The sequence below is a fragment of the Scyliorhinus canicula genome, chromosome 3, assembly GCF_902713615.1.
Source record: "Scyliorhinus canicula chromosome 3, sScyCan1.1, whole genome shotgun sequence".
Classification (NCBI taxonomy): domain Eukaryota; kingdom Metazoa; phylum Chordata; class Chondrichthyes; order Carcharhiniformes; family Scyliorhinidae; genus Scyliorhinus; species Scyliorhinus canicula.
The window spans coordinates 229,954,226-229,980,939 of record NC_052148.1 but is presented as its reverse complement, the minus strand read 5'-3'; the positions used below and the strand labels follow the sequence as shown (position 1 = coordinate 229,980,939).

The window sequence follows — 26,714 nt, the reverse complement described above, 5'->3', positions numbered from 1 at the left end:
ATACATGCCAGTGCTCCTCCTAGTGGTCTTTCCATTACCCATCAGCCCCTTCTGTACATACCCAAGTAAAGATCACTACATCCCCTTTTTCACTTTTTTTTTCATAGTTGCAGAGCTCTAACTAAAAACGAAATCAAACAGTTAGTTGCATGCACAAATACAGAACAGAGAGCAATGATTGTATCAGTTCATGTTCACAAGTTCAGACAGTTTTGTGCACATCTGATTCGGGTAGATCTCAAAGTGGGCATGGAGACACAGAGGTTTTTGTGTCCATTTGGGCACCAACTGCTGGTGTCCCGGGATGTCGCATGATAGCATCCTGCAGATCTAATGTCGGAAATATAGGTTGATGAGGTGGAACCTTCAGCAGGTCTCGCTGATTGAGTCGAAACAGTATTCCATCATCAGACTTCCCAAGGTACAATCGTGGTGATATTTGGCGGGGCACCATTGCCGTGTTGGATCAACCTCTACCAGGGTGTCGAAATCTAACCATGTCGTTGATCGTTAACGGATGCAGCACTTTCGCATGCCGGTCGTAGTGCTGGTTTTGTCCATGCCGTTGGCGACGCATCTTGTCCAGGACTGGAGAGTGATTTGGGTTAGCGATTGAAGAGCACTTAAGCTGGTGACAGCCCAGAGCTCAAAGGTGATGAACGATATGACAATAGAGCCAAATGTATGTCGGAATTCGAGTCAATGGCCTTGCTGATCAGTTGCTTAAGAATATGGACACCTTTCTCCATCCTGCCATTCGATTGAGGAAAGTGTGGACTCGACGTCATGTGCCCGAAGTTGTATTTTTTTGAGAATTCCACCCACTCTCAGGTTGCAAAGCAAGGACCATTGTCGGACATGACCGTCTGTGGGATGCCATGCCTCGAGAAGGTTTCCTTGCAGGCTTTGATAACTGACGCCGATGTGAGATCCGGGAGTTTCATTACTTCCGGAAAGTTGGAATAATAATATATGAGAAGAACATAATGTTGACCCATGGAATGAAACAAGTCGATGCCAACTTTGTTCCACGGTAACGTAGCCGTCACATGCTGCTGGAGTGGCTCCTTGCATTGTGCCGGTCGATGTTTTTGGCACGTGTCGCATGGGAGCACCATGTTTGTTATGTCCTCGTTTATCCCAGGCCAGTACACAGATTGCCTCGCTCTTCTTTTGCACTTCTCAACACCAAGATGGCCCTCATGAATCCTGCGGAGCATGTCCACCCGGAGCGCCAGAGGAATGATGATTCTGTCATTTTGCAGTATGATGCCATCCACCACGGATAGTTCAGTTTGGACGCTTTGGAACTGTCGGCACCGTCCTCTTGGCCAGCCATGCTGAAGGTTGTGCATGACCTGGAGCAGGGTCGCATCTTCTCGTGTTGTCTGTCGAATTGCTGCAGCCTTCCATCCGTTGCCAGGAGTGTCTCCCTGCACCACTGTGCATGAGCTTCGACATCATTAATGGAAGCCAGAGGTGGACTGTCAGCATCAATGGCTTGGGATAAGGTGTCAGCTATTATTAGGTCCTTCCCAAGAGTGTAGACCAGCGTGAAGTCGTACTTCCGCAATTTCATCATCATCATGCATTGTAGGCACGGCATCATGTCATTGAGATCTTTGTTGATAATGTTGACCAGTGGCTTATGATCAGTCTCCACTAGAAATGTGGGAAGACCATACACATAGTGGTGGAATTTTGTTATACCCATGATCAATCCCAGGCACTCCTTCTCTATCTGTGCATACCTGCACTCCGTGGCGGTCATCGCTCGAGAAGCGTAAGCCACTGGGACCCAGTCTGACTGGTCACTCTGTTGAAGTATCACCGCACCAATTCCAAGTTGACTGGCATCGGTGGAGATCTTGGTGGGTTTTGGTGGGTCAAAGAATGCCAGCGTTGGAGCTGCCATCAATTGGTGCTTCAGATCCACCCACTCGACTTGGTGGCATGGAGTCCAGTCAAACTCAGTGTCCTTCCTTATCGCTTGTCGTAACGCTGTCGTCCATGCTGCTAGGTTCGATATGAAATTGCCTAGGAAGTTGATGAATCCAAGAAACCTGAGCACCGCTTTCTTGTCACGTGGTCACTGCATGTTCTGAATTGCCGCGATCCTCTCAGGGTCCGGCTTCACCCCATGCTTATCGTGTCACCCAGGAAGGTCAGAGATGAACGTGCGAAGGTGCACTTGGCTTGGTTGAGCTTCAGCCCAAATTGGTGGATTCTTTGGAAGACTTGTTTTAACCGAGCAATGTGGTCTTCCTCTGTCGTTAACCATATTACGGTGTCATCAACATATACACGGACGCCGTCAATGCCCTCCGTCATCTGCTCCATAATTCTGTGAAATATTTTGGATGCAGAGATAATCCCGAAAGGCATACGATTATAACTGTATCGTCCAAACGATGTGTTGAAGGTACACAGCAGTTGGCTGGAATTATCGAGCTGCATCTGCCAGAAGCCCTGTGAGGCATCAAGTTTGGTGAATATGTGAGCCTTCGCCATTTCGCTCGTTATATCCTCTTGCTTGGGAATAGGGTAGTGCTCCCTGCGAATGTTTTTGTTCAAGTCTTTGGGATCTAAACAGATTCTGAGTTCACCAGGCGGCTTCTTGACACATACCAACGAGCTGACCCAGTCAGTCGGCTGTGCGACCTGTGATAAGATGCCTTGAGATTGGAGGCGTGGGAGTTTTGCTTTTAGCTTGTCCTGCAACGGAGCTGGTACCTTCCTTGGTGCACGAATGACCGTGTTGCATTGTCTTTGACCAGGATTTTGTACTTGTAGGGTAACGTACCCATGCCACAAAAGACATCAGGATACTCGCTGAGAAGATGATGGATGGCATCGGCCAGTCATGATGAGTCAACTGTGTTTATGAAAATCCTTTGTATCAGCTGCAAATCCTTGCAGGCTTGAGCACCTAACAGTGACGTTCTTTTGTCGTCCACGATCTCAATGGTAATCCTTTCATGACTTTCTTATTAACTACTTGGAGGTGGCATGATTCCCCTCGAGGTGATCTGGTTGCCATTGTAGTCTGTTAACTTGCATGCAGCAGGTAACATCTCATGTGTCCCTGGGATGGATGCGAGATCTTTGCTTGTCATCAAGTTTGCGGATGCTCCCGTGACTTACCTTCCAACGTCCCTGTGACTATGACATGCATGCCATTCTGGTCCGTCACTGCCCTTCCCATCTGAAACCACACGCTTTTATTAATTAGTATTGCCACCCGCCAAGCGCTGCTGTCAAAGCCCGAGTGGAATACTTGACTCACCCAACCCTTAGGGAGCCTAATCCGGATCCTCACTCAAAAGTGAGTCCCCTGCAAAAGCACCACATCAGACCTCAAACTCTTCAAATATGAGAAAACTCTTGCACGATTCACTGGACCCCCAAACACTGCACATTCCACGTAACCAATTGAATAGGGGGTTTCTCATACCTCCCCCTTCAAGTCAGCCATTTTCAACACGAGGGATTATCCCCTCCATCTCCTATATTCCTGAAACCAGAACCCTCCCAAGATGGTGCCCCCCCCCTACCAATTGAATGGGACAAAGAATAACCCCCAATCACAGTCAATTATCTACCCCTCTCACCCTCCCCATCTCAGAACTCCCCCAACCACTTCCTCTTGAACCAACAGCTCTCTCCGCCTTCCCGTTCCCCACACCATTCATACCTTCTAGGCTCATCAAAGCCTGTCTAAGCAGGCCAGCAAGCCGTAGTACCTCCCCCCACCCCGCTCCAGTTCACTAGACAATTTCAGCCTGCTAGCGAGGTAGCCCCGCCCGCCACAGCCCACTTCCCTTAAGCAAACGACAGAAGAAACCAAAACCCAAACTACCAAACCCAAGAGTTGAAATGCCCCGACCCCCTCCGACAACCTTGAAACTACCAAACATCCCCCCTGCCTCCAAGCCATATACTCCCTCAAAACCAAAGACAACAGCCCAAAGCAAGAACACACAAGTTAAACCCAATGGAGGGGGAAGAGAGAGAAATAAGAAAAAACACAACTTTACAACAACGTCCCCATATAAAAACATCCCATTCACCAGCAAAAGTCCCATTCAAACCCCCTCAGTTCAGTTCAAGTCCTTGAGCTTTAATAAAAGCCTCCACTTCATCCGCCATTTTAAAGAAATGAGGCGGAATTCTCCGTTGGCTGGCGCCGTAATTGCAAAACGCGGTTGGGAGGAGAATCGCTTTAGACGCCAAAATGCGGCAGGTGCCGATTTATCACCAAATTGCAATTCTCCGTCATCTCGACAGCGGCGTCAATGCGGTCTGGAATGCATGTACAGAAAACACATTTGTATGTCATTATCGGGCCTGATCCGGTATTCTCCAGGGCCTCCGTAGTTCTCCGCCTCCGATGTTCCGAGTTTTTGATGGTGATGTTCACTTGTGCCTTTAGAAATCATGAAACATGCGTTGTGGCTTATGAGAGAGAGAGAAGAGGTAGGACACCGAGGCGCGACGGTGGCCTGCCAGGCTGGTCACTGGCCAGGCTGGCTGGGGTGGGAGGCCCTGCCAGTGCCGGGATGACCTCCCAAGGGACTGGGACGATGCCCAGTCATGGACCGCCATTACCACAACCTGCAAGGCAGCCATCTAGCTGCACACTGAATTGACCACCCACCTTGGCCCCTGGTTCTGCAGAGTAACACCTGCCGTATGGGTGCATACCACCTTCCACCATAACCCTGGCCACCACCTGCCGGCGGGGCATCTGGCGGTCCATCAAAGGGCAACGGCCACTGTAGCCCTTACGGGAATGCCAGACGGGGCTGCGGAGCGTACTGCAGGCACATTCAGCAGCAGCCTACGGTACCACTGGCAGTAGGGACGGGCACCAGGGCCAGAGGCCCCAACAGTGCTGGCCACGGATGGGGTCAGGAGTGCGGGAATGTGGGAAGATGACAGGTGGGAGCAGAATTCGCAGTGCCAATCGGGGCCACCATGCAGCCCGTTGGACCTCATTGGGCACAGGGGTACGCACCATGCCAACATGTCGGTCTTTCACCCGCTGTAGACAACTGATATTGGGATTCAACCAGCAATGGCAGCCTTCCTGCTAGTCGCTGCAGACCTGGGGAATGCCCTGCGGCTGTACGAGATGGCGCTGCTCGATGAGGAGAAGGAAGCTGCAGCAGCGGAGCATGCAGCAGCAGTGCGTGCTGCAGCAGAACAGGTGGCTGCCACCCAGGATGGAGAGCCTGCTGCCCAACAGACCAAGCAGGAGGTGCAAAGGAGGCGCCGCATGAGGCCATGTGTATCGGCAGCGCCTGTCATTGGAGGACCTGCTGGAATGGGTATGCCGTTGAAGAGACTGGCTGAGCAGGGAGACACTGTGACATATCTCAAATTAATTGGAAAATGAGGATATTCTTAAAAATTGGGATGAATTGTTAAGTTACCTTCCAGATGAAAAACAAACTGACCTGAGTTATTGATATCACATGGGCAAGGTTGTAGAGATAAATTGGGAAGTACTAAAATGGCTATACATGATGTAGATGTGGGAAATGCTGTTCCGATCAAACAACATCCATACAGACTTAACCCTTTAAAATTGGCACAGGTTAACAGAGATTGAGAGTATGCTTAAAAATGGCATAATTGAAGTGGGTTGCTGCCAATGCAGCTAACCCATAGTGATGGTACCAAAACCAGACGGTACCCAACGGTTGTGTGTGGACTATAGAAAGGTTAATGCAGTTACAAGAATGGACTCTTATCCTATCCCATGTTTGGAGGATTGCATTGAGAAAGTGGGACAATCAGCTTTTATTTCCAAACTGGATTTACTTAAAGGTTATTGGCAGGTACCTTTATCCGAAAAGGCGAAGGAGATTTCAGCTTTTGTGACTCCAGATGGTATATACCAATTCAAAGTTATGCCATTTGGCATGAAAAACGGCCCAGCCACATTTCAATGGTTAACTAACAAAGTTATTTCAGGATATCCCAATTGTGCAGTATACATCGCGAGCTGGTCATTTTCAGCCAGACATGGAAGGAACATTTAAAACATCTGATGGAGTTATTCGATTGACTTTAGGAGGCAGGTTTGGTGATGAACCTAGCCAAAAGTGAATTTGGAGAAGCCCAAGTCATTTTCCTTGGCCATACAAGTGGACAGGGTCGCATGGTCACACAGGATGTGAAACCAACAGTAATTGAGGAGTTTTCAATCCCTCAAGATGAATGGAAATAATGTGATTTCTTGGCATGAGTGCATTTGATCGAACATGTGAAAAAATGTTTTTGCGTGGTTGCTCCACTGATGGACTTGCTAAAGAAATGTCGAAAATTTCAATGGACAGTGGAGTTTCAACAGGCATTTGACTGCCTGAAAGCTGTGATAACCAATAATCATGTGTTGGAGAATTGCAAGGGACTCTGTGATCAGATTGAACTAAAGTATCTGACTTTAATGAGAAATGCCGAGGCATAGAAAAATGAACGGATCGTGCAGAGACCTTCTTGTTCAAAGAGACTGTCAATCAAGAAGGCTTTCAGTTGGAGGAAGAACAAAAAGAAAATGGACTATATTATTATATCTGTTTGCGTGTGTTGAAATGAGAAAGTATATTTAATGTGTGCATTTCTTAAAGGGTAGTGAGACGGTGAAAAATTAAATCATCTTGAAGTTGATGGGTTTTTTTTCTTGGGGGGAGGTGTCATGAGAATGTCACTTTAAGAAATGTCTGTCTGCCCATGTTACTGCAGTGATGTCAGAGTGTGGGTGGAGCTGAGCACTGGCTCTGCTTTTTAGTTTCACTTTGAGAAAAGCTTGGATGTGTCTGTTTTTTTGGTTTCGTTTTTTCAGTGTTGGTGCTGAAGCCAGACAAAGCAGGTGTACTGTTGTTCTCTCTGCCATGAAATGACTGTCTCTTGATCATTTGGTAAATTCAGAATTATAAATGTTTTCAGTAGTGAATGTAAACCTGATGTGCTTTTGTTAAAAGGTATTTCTTTTGTCTTCTGGATGTTGTTTGGGAAGCTATTAAGGATTACTTATAGTGTTGTATTCTTTGGGGGTTGTATTTGAATTGATGGCTGCTAAGATGTTCACTGTATGTTTTGAAAAGGTTAACTTGAGTTCTTAGAATAAACATTGTTTTGCTTTAAAAAATACTTTTCCATTTCTGCTGTACCACACCTGTAGAGTGAGCCGTGTGCTCCCCATACCACAGTCTATTAAATGTTGTGGGTCAGGTGAACTCCATGATACACTTTGGGGTTCTCTAAATCCTGGCCCATAACAGAACTGCAACTAAGCGGGGTCTCACTTCTTTGTCTGTGGCAGAAATCCAGCCCTGCGACCTCCCTTTCCTCAAGGCCACTGGCCACACGCAGGACCCTCTGTTCTGCCATGGTGAGAGGTTGCAAGTCCGGCGGTCCCCCTTCTGTCTTCTCCCACTCCCAGCAATCGTGGGCGGCCTTCTCCTTTTGGGGGGGGCGGGGCAGAAAAGAGAGAGAGAGAGTCAGAAAACGACAGTGTTAGACAGTCCAATATATGCAGCACGGTGGGTGGGTAGCTGGTGGCCTCAGTGGCCAGGGAACCCCGCCACTGCGGTCAGTATATGGTGCAGGGTGGGGGTTTGGGTTGCAGGTGTGTGGACAGGGGTTAGTGCCAGGGGCACAATGCTGCCTACTCACCATGAGGTTATGCAGTTTTTTCGGTACTGCTGGCTGGTCCGCAGTGTTGTTCACAGTGCTGACTGCTTCTGCCACCTGCGCCCAGGCACGGCAAATGGCGGCGGCTGTCAGCCTCCTTCCCAGGCTGGGGTACAGGGTCATCCGCCTCTTCTCTACGGTGTCCAAGAGGCTCTCGAGCTCTGCATCCGCGAAACATGGGCCACACTTGTTACTGTCATCTTGTTGTTGAGACGGTGCGTTCGGGGAGTGAAGTGTGTATATGCAGCAGCAGCCTGTCAGCCTCCCGAGTGTCAATCGCGAAACCAGAAAATCCGGCACTATTTCTTATGGCCTTGATTGTGTTCCACATGGCGCCCGTGTTAGCCCTTTCACAGTAGCCAAATTGTTCCAGGTGCGGCGCTAGTTTTGCTGACGTGGAACTCCAAAAATTCTGCGCCGGTGTCTCGCTGGGTACAGCACATCAAAACACATGCCACTTTTATAAAAGGCTGACTTCACCCTGTTAAACGTCAGGGATGCTCCCTTGCCAACTCTGTGCGATATCTGATATACACGAATACTGCTGTCTACCCACCGCACTTCCCGATTCTCCTTGGTCTCCAACATCTCCATCCCATGCCTGTCAGAACGCTTGCCTAATTGCCTTTCAAATTTGACCACCATTACCTGTCAGCTTATCCACTCCTGTAGGCATAGCCCCACCGGATGAGCTTGCCTCCGCCATCTTCAATCCTACTGGACTCCGAACCTTCCTCAGTTCGGCTACCGCTTACACCTTCCTTCCAAATATTACTGTTTGCGCTTTTTGACATTCTCCTACAAAAGGCTCTCAAATGGGGCGCGTCTGTCACCAAGTAACCTTGGGAACCAGGTGAAAAGGTCCACAAAACAAGAACTTTAGCGGGAGCTACCTTGTGTGACATCCTTCTACATGTTGTCACTGGAAGTCCACACAAAATCACATTTAATCCTATAGAAAACCTCATGCTCTAGAATAATTCACGCACTACTTAGTATGTCAATTTTTTAAAAAGTTACAATTTCTCTCCACGTAGCATTCAGTGTTGTGGACATTAGTCCTTTTTCCAGAGGAAGTAAAATGCAAAAAAAGTCATTATGGTTTCTTTAATTGAAGGCATGTCCACATACCAGATGACCGAGTTAATGCAGTTAATATAGGTAACCGCATAAGGCAAGTAGAGAATACCGCTGTGACAAATAAAAATCACATTTGAGGCTCACCGTAGATTGTTTGATTGCTTTGCCAACATCTAGTCTTCGATGAGATGCAATTTCTTCCAGATAATTATTAAGATGACCGAATCCATCTCCAATACATCCAAGTAAAACTTATCCAGCCGTTGCCTCAGGCTAAACCAGAACTTGTTTGCAACTTTGGCATTTTCTTCAACCCCAACCTCATTATGTTGGAGACAAAGATCACCCTGAATATCGGTTGCTAAACCCTCTTTTAATAATTTATTTCCAGATTTACCTATCTCAATGTTCACTTGGCCAACCTTTCATCCACCAACCTATGTAAAGTTCAGCTAATCTGCTGCCTACGTATCATCCCACAAATTTAAATTTCTCACTCTTGCATTTGAATTGCAGAATAATCATATCTCGCCATCTTTAATCACGTACAGTGCCCCCACTTCCACTACCTTCAAACTATTCATTGCTTGGACTCATTTAGGCATTGCTCTGCCAGTTTGATTTACTACGATAAAACATGCCTTCAATAGTCTTGTCCCACATTGTTGAATGTACCCCATTACCTCTTTCTTCGCCTTAGGAGCCTGCTTATTTGATCACACTTTGGTCAGATCACTCCTATTTTTTTTTTGGCTCATCATTCACTTTTGCTTTCCTAACCCTTCTGTCATATGCCTTGGGCCACTTTTGTCTGAATTAAAGGCACCATTAATGGAATCTGTTTCTGTATAACCTCCTTAACTAGCTCGCCATGTATTTATTCATATAATTTGACTTGCAACTCTCTTCAACTAAAGACTAATTTGCACCTTTTATCTTGTGACCAAATCAACTTTTCAACAGCTCTTACATTTCAAACCATATTGCATTTATTTTCAAAATGTTTCTCTGTTGATCCCTGTATTTATCAACCAATGTCTCTAAACTGCAATCACAGCTGTCAGAAGCCGAATCATTCAATTACTGTATCATTTATTATAAAATAAACCTACCCACAAGTAACTTGCACTAATATCTTCCTTTTCCGCCAAACAGTTCTTAATCTTGTCCCACTCTTGCTTAGACTTTGACACATTCTCTCCACTCTACATTTCCAATACCCGAAACTCAGTTATTACTTTTGTTTTTCATGTTACGTTTTGCTGCGCTTTATCTTACTATCTTTTCCAACTGTAATCCACAATTAGAATATGTATAGCCTGTAGTTAGGCTATCAAAGCAAACCCCATATTAACTCCTTACGCAAAGTGAAACCAAAATATTAAAGTCTGTCATTATTTAGCACCAAGTTTAACACAATAGGATTGCCATACCTTCAAAACTAATACAAAACAAAATAATTATCACATTACATTTTAGCCTAGAAATTTAATCATGCAGCACTAAACAGCCTTCGAAGTCTCAAATATGATGGGTATTACATACTCATTATGAGCTGGAAATGTGCAACTCTATTGGCATCAGAAGTGTCCAAATTATGCTAAAAGCTGTAAATGTTACTTAACTTATGATCCTGTGCCTCTTGCATGACCCATTTACAAGTTTGGCATACCCAGCCATGACTCATCACGTACAAGACTCAAAATGAAATGAAAATCGCTTATTGCCACAAGTAGGCTTCAAATGAAGTTACTGAGAAAAGCCCCTAGTCGCCGCATTCCGGCGCCTGTCGGGGAGGCTGGTACGTGAATTGAACCGTGAATTGCTCAACAGGCCAGAATTGAGGAGCGCAATGCACGATGCCTTTAAATGGTGCTGATGAGTGGTCCTTCAGCTGGTTAGCACCACTTATCCCTTGTCGATGGGCTAGTTTAGCGCAGGACTAAATCGCTGGCCTACCTTGGTCTGCTTTAAAAGCCAGCGATTTAGTCCTGTGCGAAACTAGCCCCATCGACAAGGGATAAGTGGTGCTAACCAGCTGAAGGACCACTCATCAGCACCATTTAAAGGCATCATGCATTGTGCTCCTCAATTCTGGCCTGTTGAGCATCCCAAATTTTATCTGCTTCACCACTGGCACCCTATCTTCAGCTGCCAAGACTCTAAACTCCGAAATTCCACTATTAATTTTTCTGCCTCTCTTGCTTCCTTTAAGATGCTTCTTAAAACCTACCTCTTTTCTGCCTCAATCTCTCGTTGCTTGGTGTTAAATTTTGTTGGATAGGCACTATATAAATACAACTGCTTTCTGTTGTTAATATTACCGAGATGGAAGTCGGAGATGGAAAGAATATAGGATTCTAGTAAATATGGAATTGAAAGTGCAATTCAGGGCCAAAAATGGTGCCAAGATTGGGAACAGCCTGGATCAGTCTGGTTTAGTGGTCAGGCAGGGGTTAAAACTGGTGGCTAAGGACTGGTGTTTACGGCAGGAGCAGGCATGCTATCATCCTAAAAAGGTCCTAAAGCAAAGACGGTAGCAGGTTGTGCTTTAATGGCAACAAAACAGTTGGCAAGAGAGGCATGATCCACCCCGGTGGTGGTGATGGACCTGATCATTCGGTTCATGTGCGACATTATGTTGATCTCCTGCTTGCACTCTGATATGGTTGTTTAATGTTTTGTAGTATGGAAGCTAACCTGTTGGATTTCACATTCTTTGCTACCACTTCTCTCTGTTCTCGGAGTCAATGCCTGGAAGGCTTCATTCTGGAACAGGGTATGCCTTTTCTACCCAGAGAGGCCTCCAAAGCAGCATCTAAGAATCGAGGGGCAAAACATGCTGGCCTAGCAGAAATTCCTTTTCTCAGATGTGCTTTTTTGCTTCCTGCTGGAACCAAATTCAATCTTTCTTTTAAAGCCATGATGTGGAGATGCCGGCGTTGGGACTGGGATGAGCACAGTAATAATTCTTACATATTAAAGTCCAACAGGTTTGTTTTAAATCACTGCTCCTGCCTCAGGTGAATGAAGAGGTAGGTCCCAGAAACATATATACAGAAAAGTCAAAGATGCAAGACGATACTTTGAATGTGAGTATTTGCAGGTAATTACGTCTTTGCAGATCCAGAGAGAGGGGTAATCCCAGGTTAAAGAGGTGTGAATTGTCTCAAGGCAGGACAGTTGGTAGGATTTTGCAAGCCGTGCCAGATGGTGGAGAGTGACTGTAATGTGACATGAATCCAAGGTCCCAGTTGAGGCCGTACTAATGTGTGTGGAACTTGGCTATAAGTTTCTGCTCTGCGATTCTGCGTTGCCGCGCGTCCTGAAGGCTGCCTTGGAGAATGCTTACCCGAAGGTCAGAGGCTGAATGCCCTCGACTGCTGAAATGTTCCCCAATTGTAAGGGAACATTCCTGCCTGGCAATTGTCGCGCGATGTCCATTCATCCGTTGTCGCAGCGTTTGTATGGTCTCGCCAATGTACCACGCTTCGCGACATCCTTTCCTGCAACGTATGAGGAAGACAACGTTGGTCAAGTCGCACGAGTATGTACCGCATACCTGGTGGGTGATGTTCTCACGTGTAATGGTGGTACCCATGTCGATGATCTGGCACGTCTTGCAGAGATTGCCATGGCAGGGTTGTGTGGTGTCGTGGTTGCTGTTCTGAAGGCTGGGTAGTTTGCTGCAAACAATGGTTTGTTTGAGGTTGTGCGGTTGTTTGAAGGCAAGTAGTGGGGATGACCTTGGCAAGATGTTCATCTTCATCGTTGACGTGTTGAAGGCTGCGAAGATGATGTCTCTGGACCTGTAAAGACTTAATTACCTGCAAATGCTTGTGTTCAAAGTATCGTCTTGCATCTTTGACTTTGTCCATATATATATTTTTCTGGAACCTACCTCTTCAAACACCTGAGGAAGGAACAGTGTTCCGAAAGCTAGTGATTTGAAACAAACCTGTTGGACTTTAACCTGGTGTTGTAAGATTTCGTATTGTTTCTTTTAAAGAGTAGCACAATGTCGTCAAGTGGTGGCAGGGATATTTAAACCACTATTTATTCCACTAAAAATGTCGACATCATTTGCATTCAACAGCAGTATTTGCACTCTGAAGCAATCATTCAGCCATCATCTGACATCAATTGAGCTCAGGAGCAATAATTTAGCTATCATGTAATACTGCTAGTGTAAATGAAATCACTGCCACCAACCTCCCCAAACCGCAGCGCTTAAACATTTGCGATTACCAAATCACTTACCTTAATAATTCTGACACCAAAAACAATCAGAGATTGTTCTCCAATGAAAGGGGAAATTCAGTTGGATTTACTTATAACAATACTAAAATGCTCAAAATGGAGGAGGGCAGATAGCTGGTAACCATAAGACTGTGAGCCCTTATTATTGTACAGACTACTATCTTATAATACTGCTGATGCATGTGAAAGGGGAGAGTAAAGGTCAACAACATAAGTAAAATTGTAGTACAAGGACTCAAGATGCAGTTGCTAGTCCATGTGGGAAATGAGCAGGGTGGGAGTTTTCTGAGAAGATACAAGATGCTGTTTAGTCCATTGTAGCTCTGTGTTGAAGGTTGTAGCTACAGCAGATGTGTCTTTGTTGTAAACATAATATAATCATTGTATACATGTATGAATCTTGATTTGGTAACTGTATTAAAGTCGCAAATAGTGTTAATTTGTGATTGTTATATGCTAATAACTGTACTTGTCCACAATGAATAACAATGATGAACTGTAACCGATCTGAGAGTTCGAAGTGCGGTCTCCTTTACATGTATATGCTTGAATAAACCAGTGAAAGAGAAATTGAATCTTGCCTGGTCTGTGGGGAACTGGAGGGAGACTGAATTCCACGTTTCTATCTTTTCATCAGTGTTTCTGAATTTCTACAGCTTCAAGCATCCTAAAGCTGAGCTAACTTTAGAAAAGACCCTGTTCCAACATATATTTTGATAAACTAGTTTTAATTTTTCATCAAAACCGCAAACGAGTGCTGCAGACACTCTCCTAGCCGCCAGATTGCAGCAGTTTTCTGCCCCATCACCACCACCCGGAGCAATTTTCTTCTCTCCCCCACCCCAAAAAGATGGTAAACCTGAGACTAAGGAAAATGAGGAGATAGTCACTGTGTGTGTGTGTGTGTGTGGGTGGGTGGGGGGGGGAGACGGACACGGGCCAGTGTTCTGCATCCCACCCCCACCAGGAGAGCAAGTAACAAATTAATAGAAATAATTAGAAATTAAGGGGTCTGATGATGCTACCAAGCATATATCTGCATATAGGGGCTGGTTTAGCTCACAAGGCTAAATCGTTGGCTTTTAAAGCAGACCAAGCAGGCCAGCAGCACGGTCCGATTCCCGTACCAGCCTCCCCGGACAGGCGCCGGAATGTGGCGACTAGGGGCTTTTCACAGTAACTTCATTGAAGCCTACTCGTGACAATAAGCGATTTTCATTTTTTTCATTTTCATATCGTGTGAGGCGAGAGTCACAGGGCAGGGTGTTGTGAGGGTGCAGGGACCGCAGGGAGGAAATCAGGAGGTGGGTGATGGTGGGGGAGAACCAAGGAATGCCGATGGGGGAGGAAGAGGAAGGAATCAGGAATGCTGAGTCTCAAGCTAATTGCTCCATATCTTGCATGATTTTCATTGAACAAATGAAAAAAATAAATTAAGAATTGATACTAATCTTTTATCGTGTACAGACTTTTTGGACGAAGTGAAAAAAGTGAATAAATTCAGAAATTATTTAAGTAATTAATGTCTTTGCATTTTTCAATGCAGGTTGCTGAACATAATCAATGCCTTTAGCCACATTCAATGCCTTTGATGTCAAAATGACAAAACATTGCTGACTGCATGAAACACTGTTTCCAAATTAGAACATTTGAACCGATCGTTTGAGCTCATTTGAATGCAAAACTGTCAGAATGTTCTGGTACGGATATCCACTGAATGTCATGAGTATCGCAGATGGTAATGGTCTCACACGAGTGATTACAATCAGGAGCCACACAAATATCGTGGCACCCCTGCCCATCTGTTTATAGTGCGATCAAAGTTTTGGGAATTTGTGTTGCGAACTAAACTACATTCTACTTACGTCTTTCAACCACAAAAGCAGCCAAAGAACTGCTACAATTCTGGTGCTCAGGTAGGTTAGCAGTCAGCTTGTTGAAAACATCTCTGCACGCTATAGAAACAGCTTTGTAATATGAATTCCTTCCTTCTGTAAGAAGATATTTTAAAAATATTTAATGTTTATACAAATTTAAATGAGTAAACCACATTTATATGCAGGTTGTAGAGATGTAAAAAACCATTAAAATATGATCATACAATAAGGTTACCACAATTAGTAAGCATAGCAAGAAAAAATATTCAAATATTAAAAACTGCCACCACATTGCAAAGCAATTATCAAAAGTTAATCAAGTTTAAGGAAAATATATTTCACAAATCATTGCTTAAAGACTGCAGTTGCAGTTTGTACCTAGCTTGGTCCCGATGAAACAATTTCAGGCAGGGAGTCAAAAATGGTTTACTGAAGAGTGGAACAGTATGCTAAAAGCAGCACAGGGAGTATCCAAGTAATTTTAAAGTGCCAACCTGGAGATGGTACAACACAATACACCATGCATGAAGATTAGCAGAAACAGCATGCAGTAGACTGATCTCTCAATCAGTGGGTCAAATGAAACTCTGAAATCCTTACCATAACCAGTAACGAATGGTGGTGGAGGGAACGAGGCTCCATGAACATCCCCACTGATGGCAAAGCCCAGCAAGTAAGTGCAAAAGACGGCCCTGAAGGGTTTATAATCAACTTCAGCTAAAAGTGCTGTGAATAATTCATCTCAACCTCCTCCTGAGATTCCCACCACAACTGATGCCAGCTTTCAATCAATTCAATCCACATGATATCAAGAGTGCAGGGATATAATAAAGACAATGGAGGCCCTGATGACATCCCTGTGGGTAGTGCTGAAGACCAATGTTGGTGAAGCAGCAGCAGCCCCATGCCAAGCTGTTTCCATACAGCTACAGCACTGACATCTACCTGACAAAGTGAAAAATTGCCCAGCTATATATTCTCCACAAATAGCAGAACAAATTCAATCTGACCAATTACTGCTTCATTCACCGACTTGCGTCATCCTAAAGATTCAATGGGTTCAACTTTTTTAAAATGTGTCCATGGTATGTGGGTGTCGCTGGCTGGGCCAGCATTTATTACCCATCCCTGAGAGATTAAGAGTCAACCACATTGCTGTGGATCTAGAGTCACATATAGGCCGGATCAGGTAAAGGCGTCAGATTGGGCAGCATGGTGGCACCGTGGTTATCACTGCTATCTCGTGACGCCGAGGACCCAGGTTCAAACCACGGCCACTGTCCATGTCGAGTTTGCACATTCTCCCAGTGTCTGTGCGGGTCTCACCCTCATAACCCAAAGATGTCCGTGGTCGGCGGATTGACAATGCTAAATTGTCCCTTCGTGGAAAAAAAAATTGGGTACTCTAAATTTTATAAAAAGTATGTTGGATATCCTTCCTTACAAGACATTTGTGAGCCAAATGGGTTTTTAACAACAATTGACAATGTTTTCAAGGTCATTTGTAGGGCTTTAATTCCATATCGTTTTTAATGGAATTCAAATTTCACCATCTGCCATGGCGGGATTCGAACCCAGGTCCGCAGAGCAGGACTCTGGATGACTAGTCCAGCGACACTACCACTATGCCATTGATTCCTCCTTAGTCACTAATAACCTGCCCACCAATGCTCAATTTGTATTTCAACAGGGCCGCTCAGCTGCAGGTATCAGTGCAGCACAGCCATAAACGTGGATGAGAGAGTCAAGTACCAGAGAAATGAGAGTGACTGCTCTTGACATCAAGGCAACAAAACCAAGAGTGGCATCATGCAGCCTTCGTAAAATTGAAGTAAATAGGAATCGGGGGAAGACACTCCATTGGCTCTAGTCATATCTATAACAAAGAAAGAGGATGTGCTTGTTGGAATCCAACCAACTCGGCTCATAAGACTGCACGAGTTCCTCGGGGCAAGTTCTGGACCCAACCATCTTCAGCTACTTTATCACTGACATTCTCGCCACCATAAGATCGGAAACGGGGATGTTGACTGATCAATGCACGGTATTCAATTACATTCGCAACTCCGCAGGTAAAAAAAAGTCTGTTTGATTTGATTTATTATTGTCACATGTATTAGTAAAAAGTATGCAGCAAAAAGTATTGTTTCTTGCATGCTATACAGACAATGCATACCGTACATAGGGAAGGGAGGAGAGACTACAGAATATAATGCTACAGTCATATCTCGGGTGTAGAGAAAAGATCAACTTAATGCGAGGTAGGTCCATTTAAAAGTCTGGTGACAGCAGGGAAGTAGCTGTTCTCGTGTTGGTTAGTACATGACCTCAAACTTTGTATCTTTTTCCTGACAGAAGGTGGAAGAGAGTGTGTCCAGGGTGCGTGGGGTCCTTAATTATGCTGGCTGCCTTACCGAGGCAGCGGGAATTGTAGACAGAGTCTGTACCTGCATACCTAGCTAGCATTCACACTTGTATTGTTAAGTGGCAATAAATATTACACACAAAAGCTAGGTCATAACCATCTTCACCAAGAGAGTCGAATCACCTCCCTTTGGCATTCAATGAGATGACGGGCAGCACAATGGCACAGTTGCTAGCACGGTCGCCTCATAAAACTAGGAACCAGGGTTCAATTCCAGCCTCGGGTGATTGTGTGGAGTTTGTACGTTCTTCCCGTGTCTGCGTGGGTTTCCTCCGGACGCTCCGGTTTCCTCCCACACTCCAAAGATGTATGTGCGAGTTAGGTCGATTAGCAATGCTAAATTGCCCATCGTGTCCAAAAGGTCAGGTGGGGTTGTAGGGATGGGGTGGGGGAGTGGTACTTGGTGTGGTGCTCGTTCGGAGGGACAGTGTGGACACAATGGGCCAAATGGCCTCACACACTGTAGGGATTCTATTACCAGTGTTTTTTAAAATATTATTATTCTCCTCCTTTTTCACATTTTCTCCCAAATTTACACCCAACAATAAACAATAATCAGTAACGAATGCACTGTCAATCCTCATATCAATAACAACAAATCATCCTCCCACCAAACCCTAGACATTAACCCGCATGTTAACATAAACAAATGACAAAAAGGAATCAGGAATCACCCATTGTCACCATTAACAAATACAGTCCCCCACCTCCAACCCTCTCAGCCAACAGCACCCCCCCCCCCCCACAATGTTCGATGTGATCCAATTCTCGCAAGTGCATAATGAATAACGCCGATGAATTGTAGAACCCCTCCATCCTTCCCCTCAGTTCAAATTTGACCTTTTCAAGTGTCAAGAATTGCGGCTGGTCCCCCCCCCCCCCCCCCCCCCCCCCAGGGTGGAGAGGTTGATTTACCCCCTAACAGGATTCGCCTTCGGGCGATCAATGAAACGAAGGCTACATCATCTGCCTCCGTGCCCGTTTCCAACCCCGGCTGGTCCGACACCCAGAATATGGCCTCCTAAGGGCCCGGGTCCAGTTTCACATGCACCACTTTCGAGATTACCCAAAACACCTCCTTCCAGTAATCCTCCAACTTTCAACAGGGCCAAAACATATGAACGTGGTTTGCTGGGCCTCCCCCGCAATGTTCACACACATCTTCTACCCCCTCAAAGAGCCGTCTCATCCCCACCCTTGTAAGGTGCGCTCTATACACCATCTTTAGCTGTATCAGCCCCTACCTCACACACGAGGTGGAGGCGTTCGCTCTCCGGAGCACCTCACACCACAACCCCTCCTGCATACCCTCTCCCAACTCTTCCTCCCACTTTGCATTGATCCCTTCTTATCTTCCACCAAAATAGCCCCGTAAACCGCCGATACTACCCCCTTCTCCAGTGCTCCTGTCGTCAGCACCTCCCCCAGCAATGTGGAAGTCAGCTCTACTGGGAAGCTCTGTATCTCCTTTCTGGCAAAGTCTCGAACCTGCATGGATCTAAATATTTCCCCCTGCTCCAGCTGATACTTTGCTCCCAGCTCCTTTAACACCCAAGAAACAAATCCTTTAGTGTCCTAATTCCTTTCTCTTCCCATCTCCGAAAATTTCCATCCCACTTCCCTGGCTCAAATCCATGGTTCCACCGAATCGGCATTTCCCTTGACCCTGCCCCAACCCGAAGTGCTGTCAAAACTGCCTCCAAATTCTCAATGAAGCTATTACTACCGGACTCACCGAGTATCTCCCCGGGCCCATCGGGAACGGCGCGGACGCTAGCGCCTTCTATTACCGTTGTTGAATACACCATCATTAAGTATCTGGGGAAATCACCATTAACATTACTGAAACATCGTCATAAAAACTATGGATGTGGGGCAGGAGAGAATGGGGCATGGTGAGAGGGAGGTGAAGTAAGAAAGAGGTGGAGTTAGAGGTGGGAGAGAGAGGAGGGTGGGGGAAAGAGAGACGTGGAGACAGGCATGGGGTAGAGGTGAAGGGAGAGAGAGAGGGAAAATAACTGCTGCAATTTGAGGTAGAATGGGGGTTTGGGGACAGAAGAAATTGTTGGAGGTTGAAGGTGGTGGGGAGAAAATTCATCTGAAGATGATGTTCAGAAATATGCAAGATAAACTGATCAGTTTTGGTCTCCGACTGCTTAAGTGATGCTGCCAATCGCAAACCATTGAGCGCTGCAGTTTGGGGCAATTGATGACATCGATGTCAGTTATGTTACTTGCAATATTGAATGATAGTTAAAGGAACAACTGAGCGCAACTGATGTCAAGGAATTGATAAATCATTGCTTTTGAGCGCAGTTGGATGTCAAATGTTAGCAAAATGATTTCTTGAGTGCAAGTGAGGTCAAATGTCTGCCGGTGAATGCTGTTGAACACAAACTGTGCTGTATTTTTCTATGTTCTATGTTAAAATGTGCAGGTAGGGCAGTAGGCACATTAGGACACCATGACCTGAAAGTTTCTCTCCAAGCCACACACCAACCATGATTTGTATACCTATTATTCCTTCATTGTGATTAAGTAAAAACCCTCAAACTCCCTAAGTAGCAGCAACTTGAGATTACCTTCATCACATACACTGCTACAGTTCAAGGCAATGGTTCACTATCAACAAGAAAAATCAAGAATGGGAATAAATGCTAGCTGTCCCAGCAACGCTTACATTTCAAGAACAGATAAACCAAGTTCTTTGCCACATCCCCCATTTGAAGAACAAATAATGAGTTACTTTTAGACTGCGGATAACAGTCAGCAGTTATGATCACTGCTCACAGCAAAAGATAAAAGGATGTCTGCCAACAAAACAGCTTGGGGAAATGTGGCAAGCAATGTTCTTACTGCTTTTTCTCAAACAAAATCTGTTCCAGCCACTCTCCTTATAATACTCCTGCCATTCGCTTGATGTGCTGCCATTTTTAGATCACAAACTTTCAGAACTACTTCTCCAATTTAATCTCAACCATTTACCAGATTGTGGGCTATAGCAAAATATGACAATTTGCTTTGTGTTTATGTAACTTCTACCCACCTTTACTCCCATAGACTGGACTGTAGCCCAACTATCTGTAGTACTATATATTAGTATATTAGCAGTTATCCCAATGGACTATCAGCACACAAAACGTGAAAGGTATTGTTTTAAAATAAAACAACCATTTTTCTTAGAGGATTACGGATTTCAAATTTCATTTTGGGGGTTAGAAAGCCATTTTACAAGGTGAAAAGGATATCAGTTAGAGATCTTCCACTCGTGATATTTTATTTTTCATGCTGTAAAGCTTTTCTTGACCAAGTGCTCTTCATTAGTAACATGTTTCACTCGGCTGGTCTTTAAAATGTAGGGCGCGATTCTCCCAACAGGAGACTAAGTGCTGACGCCGGAGTGAAAACTGGAGTGTTTCACTCCGCCGTCGGAGGCCGCTCCTCGCCCCCTATTCTCTCACCCCCAGGGGGCTAGGAGCGGCGCCGCGTCAATTTTGCGCACTGGGCCTTGGCGCCCGCGTCAAAGCGGCGGCGCTTAAATGACGCGGCCAGCTGCGCTTAAAAGACATCACCCGCGCATGCGCAGGTTGGCCGGCGCCAACCCGCGCATGCGCAGTTGCCGTCCTCCCAGCGGGCGCCCCGCAAGACATGGAGGATTGATCTTGCGGGGTGGTGGAGGAAAAAAAGTGCGTCCTTTAGAGATGCCGACCCGCCGATCGGTGGGTACCGATCGCGGGCCAGACCCCTCCTGAGCACCCCCCGGTGCTCGATCCTCCTCCTCCCCCCCCCCACAGGCCGCACACGCAGCGCTTGCGCGCTGTTCACGCCGGCAGCGACCAGTTGTGGTTGGCGCCGGCGTCAACCAGTTGGATCGGGCAGGCCGCTTGGCCCATTTGGGCCGGAGAATCGCCGCTCGACAGTTAGAAACGGCGAGCGGCGATTCTCCGAGCAGCCTGTCATAAAACTCGGCATGCCGTTTTGGGGGGTGGGGTGGGAGAATCGCGTGCGGGTGCCAGGACGGCGTGGCGGGAGTCGCCCGGCACTCCCGCGATTCTCCTACTCGGCGTGGGGGGTAGAAGAATCGCGCCCATATTCTTTCATGGGGCGAGACAAAGCCTGCATTAGTTGCCATCACTAATTGCCCTACAATCGAGTAGCTTACAAGGCCATTTCAGACGGCACTTAAGAGTCAACCACATTGGATGTTGAGTCACATATAGGCCAGGCCAGGTAGGATAGCAGATTTCCTTTTCTGAAGAACATTAGTGAACCAGATAGATTTTTACAAAAATCGATAACAGTTAATGGTCACCATTGTGGAGACAAGCTTTATTTTCCAGACTTTCTTTTAATTGAATTAAAATTCCATCAGCTGCAGTGGCGTGATCTCAACCCTGTCCCCAAAGTATTAGCCTGGGTCTCCGAATTGCCAATCTAGTGAAATTACTACTGTGTCATGTCTCTATAACATGTTTTAATAGCACAGCAAGATATGCTCAAATAATATTCAACCTGAGCAACAAAGTTAATACTTGCTCACCATAACCTAACTTTGAAGGTTGGTTTCTTGGAGGCAGACCTGGTGTAGGTATTACCCTTCGTTCAGCAGGTATTGGAGCAGGACCTGAAGTTGAAAATAAATATTCAAAATTTTGGTGTGAACAATTATGCTTATCATTGGAAATCAGTACTGCCATAACTAGAATAGCAACAATTCCATGGTCTTTCAGATAAAAGTTATCTTTCTTCCACCAGTGATAATCAACCTAGTGACTCACTGCGGGGAAGCAAATCTGAAGGACACATTTCCTTTTAAGATCCTACAGGAGATACATGGGACATATATTATGGCACCTTTTCTCAGGTTCTACTTTCAATTCCTCTGGTCTGATCCACTAAAATGTATAAAAGAAAGTCAAATATTTCTGAGAAATAAAATGTTTGTTTTACAAAGGTAACTATAATAAAATATCATAGATGAGGAAGTTTGTAATAGTGGGGGAACTCGTAGCCACAAAACTGATGTACTAATGCTCGAAAGCTTTTTCCACCAATTCGATTATTTCTATTACGGTTTCCGTATTCAATGAAATTTGTGCTAAGTGCAAACGTACACTCAAATGAGGCTAAGAAAAATACAAAGGCCGCAGTTGCTGAAACAGATCAAAGACAACCTTTCTTCCTCTTCTCCCCTCCAACTTCCAATTCACCATGGTATTGTTCATAGGTGACAGCAGCCCTCTGTTGAAGTGACCAATTTTTGTTGTGAGCCAGAAAGTGAATGCTTGCAGAGGTTCAATCATAGATCATCAAGCTGAACTTAATACCTTTCCTGGCCCTACTGATGTCTTCACCTGGGAATTTGATACAGATTACTTACCATCCTAGACTGTATGTCTCAAAATATAATGGTTAATGCATTTACTCACTGCTTGCATAGTTCTGGCTTCACAGTGGCTCAAAGATGATCAATGACGATTGGAAAGAAAGCAGGGATATTTAAAATACAAATTTATAGAAGAGAGTAATGAAGAGGCAGACTATAGCTAGTGGTACATAAATTGTCAGAATTTTGGAAAACCAGATCCAAAGTAAGTTCGGAGTAATACAAAGGTTTCAGAAAATTACATAGGTGCTGAATTAAGCCTTCCCTACAACTGCTACAATTGAAAACTAAGTTTGAGCTAAAATAACAATCCGATGATAGAGATATCAGAAATACATTATGTAGTTAAAGAAAATCAAGAAATTACACCTACACACAATACAGGGACCAGGTGGCTTATATCCTAACTTTTCAAGAGTATGATACAAAAAGTATAAGAACGTTGAAAATTATAGCATAAAAATGCAGTCTTTATATTAGTGGATTACTAATCTAGTGTTCACAATTGAAAATCCAATCACAAATTCACCAAATCAACTAGTTAGATTACTATCCTTCAAAAAAAAAGGTGCTTTCCACCCTCATCCAGTATAGCCTACATGTAACTAGTTCACACTACATCACTAACTTGTAATGCCCTCCGAACTGGCCCAGCAAGCCTCTCAACTGTATAAAGAGCCACAATTCAAAAGGAATAGTAACTAATCAGTGCCCTGTAAAACTGCCCACATCCTCAGAACAAAATCAAAATTTGTTTTAGGAATATCTGAAAACAATTAGTGTGTGAACATGAACATAGAAATTCTAGACCTATGAACCATTAGTTATAGGGAAAATGTTCAACAGCTTAAAGGGACAAAAAGCTTTGAAGCATAGGTTATACTTCACAAGAATACTGGGTTCTTTGAAGACCCGAAACAAGTTGCAGAGGGGCAACCAAATCTTGGCAATGCCAGCCTCGCCCTACTTCAAGGCTGCATGTCTAATTAAGAGGCACCATAGTTTTGTTAACACCTCCTTTCTGAAGTGTGCATGCTGCAAAGTCCACGTCTGGCTTAGGTGAAGGTTACAGAAATACTCCCAAAGATCCTAGGTGGATAAGAATGGAACAAGTTGCAGAGTGCACTTGAATAGATAGCAAAACTCAAAACTGGGCTCCATAATGCCCCAAACATTCCTTTACAGGTGCTGCTTTATTACCAAAATGCCATTCATGTAGGCCACGATTCTCCAGAAAAATTTCTAAGTTCATTTGTAGCAGGTTCTTCAGGGAGTTTCCCCACTGGCACTGCTGGATCCCCACCGCTATCCAATCACTAAGTCATTTTTATGGGCTCTGGGAGTTTGTCACCGGTTTAGCCCACACTTAAGATTTTTTTCAGCACTGGGAAGCTGAACAAAGATTGGGCCGCCATTTTGAAAGAGTGCCCCGATCTATAAGTGAGCTTGTGGGTCCCCCACACACCCCTCCCATGGGAAAAGTCACCCCCACACACATGGGCACTACCCCACACCCCCCAAGTGAGGACAACCCGCCTGGGCCCCCCACCCCCCAACAGCACCCACTCCAATCCAGGACTCCACCAGTCACCCCCTCCCCTCCAACCTCCTGGAAGCTCGCTGCAAGTAGCTTGTCCTCTTCTTTTCTGCCTTTTTAATATCTCTCATGCTGCTCCAAAAGGGAATTGTAGCCATTGCACCCATCCCTGGGCAAAGTGGTATGCCCAGAATCCTTGCAGTCAGAACCAACATCTTTTCCACATGCAGTACCACTCCGAAAATGTCATTAATTTTAACCAACTCCTCAAAGCACTTCCATGAACTTGCGAATGAAGAGAAATCAGCAGCTAACCCCCAAATTGCTGCACTAACACCATCACCAAAAGAGATTTTCTTAAGCCACGTCAGCAATGTGCTCATGCAAAGTGTCCACCTTCACGTTGGAGTCCTTCCAGGCTGGAGTGGTGATATTTCGAACATCTCCCAGTTTGCCATTCACTGCTGCAGAGAGATGCCAGATGCTCTTTATGCCAGTAGAGGAGATCATCTGAGCAGAGAGAAGCAGACACAGTGTCCATGTTGTGATCATATGCATAAGCAATCATGTATATAATGATATGCACGACCTCCAATAAACAGGTGTCAGTGTAAATCTAGCATGTGACTCTGTACCTCAGGAGTTGGGAGTTAGTCATGTTGGTGAATAGTCATACTTGCAGTAGCTCTAGGATAATTTATTAGTATTAGTATCTTATAATATATTTCTTATAGTTATCTTTACCATGCATTTGTTTTATAATAAATTACTTTCACTAGTCAAGAACTAAATGTTCTAATGTGCATCATTACTACCGGCCATAGCATGAAGAACATGATATGGTACCAGGACTGAAGATCGACTAAGAAAAAAACTCTTCGAAGATCCAAACAATTAAAGATAACTCTGAAGAAAAAGCACACAAAGAAAAAAAATGTTTTACTAACCTTGTGAACCACTGGCAACCAATATTCAACTCACTGCAAGACTTTGAAGTTCAGGACGGAAGGTCTGAAAGCACTACACCAGCTCTGAGTCACTAGTAACGTAGATGAGAATTGGTGTGTATTCCACCAGCAATTTAAAGTCTATGTTGCAACCCTTGGTCTGCAGGCATAGCCTGATGAGACATATTGCGTTGCTGTTCACTGTAGCATGACCCCAAGCAATAGAAATATTTAACACGTTTGTTTTTGATAGCAAGGCGAATAGCAGGTCCTTTGAGGAGGTTGTACGGCAATTTGCTTGGTATTGCTCTCTTTAAAAAAAAACATGTTTGAGCACGCACACCCAGAAAGCAGGTGTTTGAGTTTTCTGACCGATTTGCGATTGCAAAAGCAGTCATGTATGCTTGCTACCCTACAGTCACCGATGATCCACGATCAGATCGTGATCAAGATTTCTAACGACAAGGTACGTGAGAGGCTGTTAACAGAAAATGAGCTTCAGCTTGATGATGCTATCAACATTTTTTGTGCTAGCGAGCTAGCTGCACAGCAAATTAGCACTTTGAATCTCAAACATTTTGGGGCGAAGATAGAAGAGGCAGTGTAGTGTAGTGACGAACTCGGGGGGAAAAAAAACCTAGTTCCAGTGCGTTGGCCATTTTAAGCAGCCGACAGATCTTCCATTTCATGCCAGCGATGCGGTAATTGACAATTGCCACGACAATATCCAACGTTGGAAAGATATGCGGCAAATGTAAAAGCAAAAATCATTTTGCTAAGCAATACTTTTCCAGTAAAAAAGTGGACAAGCAAAATCAATCAACATGGTTAATGAAGTATGCCTTGGAGACACCTTCTTCATCAAAAGGATTTCTAGTGAGAACAAGGATAGTCCAGATATGCAAAATGACTTTTAGCTTTGGCAAAGGATTATCTGGACTCGAAACATTAGCTCTTTTCTCTCCCTACAGATGCTGCCAGATGTGCTGAGATTTTCCAGTATTTTCTCGTTGGTTTCAGATTCCAGCATCCACAGTAATTTGCTTTTATGCAAAATGACAACGCTTTAATGTCTATTTGCAGCAATAGTGAAGTAAATGCAAATATTTCAAAGACAAATGGACAGTTCATTTAATGATTAATGACACATCAATAAACTTCAAACTCGACACAGGAGCGAAGGCCAATCGTATCAGTTTGTCAGATTTTAAAAATCTGAGAATTAAACTGCAAGTGTTAAATAAAGGAGTACTACTGAAAGACTACAACCGAAGAGAAATTACGATGCTAGGACCATGCGAGCTCGAAGTAAATGTGAAAAACAGATATCACTCTGTAAAATTACGCTAGCTGGTCAATGGGGTTTCCCATTGTGGGGCAGTTCCACACCGTCGGGAGAATCCAGCCCAAGCTCTCTGCTGATGTCACGTGAGAGTACCCTTTAAGAAATGGGTGTTTAAGAAATGTACCTTTAAGAAATGTACCTTTAAGAAATGAGGCT

The 26,714-nt window shown here is 44.8% G+C and overlaps 1 protein-coding gene across 5 annotated transcripts in view; it reads right to left on the bottom strand.

Moving 5' to 3' along the window:
• Positions 1–26,714, bottom strand: part of LOC119963358 (adenosine deaminase domain-containing protein 1-like) — a 141,273-nt gene that overhangs the window by 68,797 nt on the left and 45,762 nt on the right. For 4 of the 5 annotated variants that reach the window (XM_038792384.1, XM_038792387.1, XM_038792383.1 and 1 more), the window contains exons 5-7: positions 24,663–24,776; positions 21,884–21,967; positions 14,907–15,032 (exon numbers count right to left, since the gene is read on the bottom strand). In XM_038792384.1, the coding sequence (XP_038648312.1) occupies positions 14,907–15,032; positions 21,884–21,967; positions 24,663–24,776 (324 nt within the window). The remainder of the gene's footprint in view (positions 1–14,906; positions 15,033–21,883; positions 21,968–24,662; positions 24,777–26,714) is intronic. The other variant, XM_038792386.1, reaches the window with a different exon arrangement.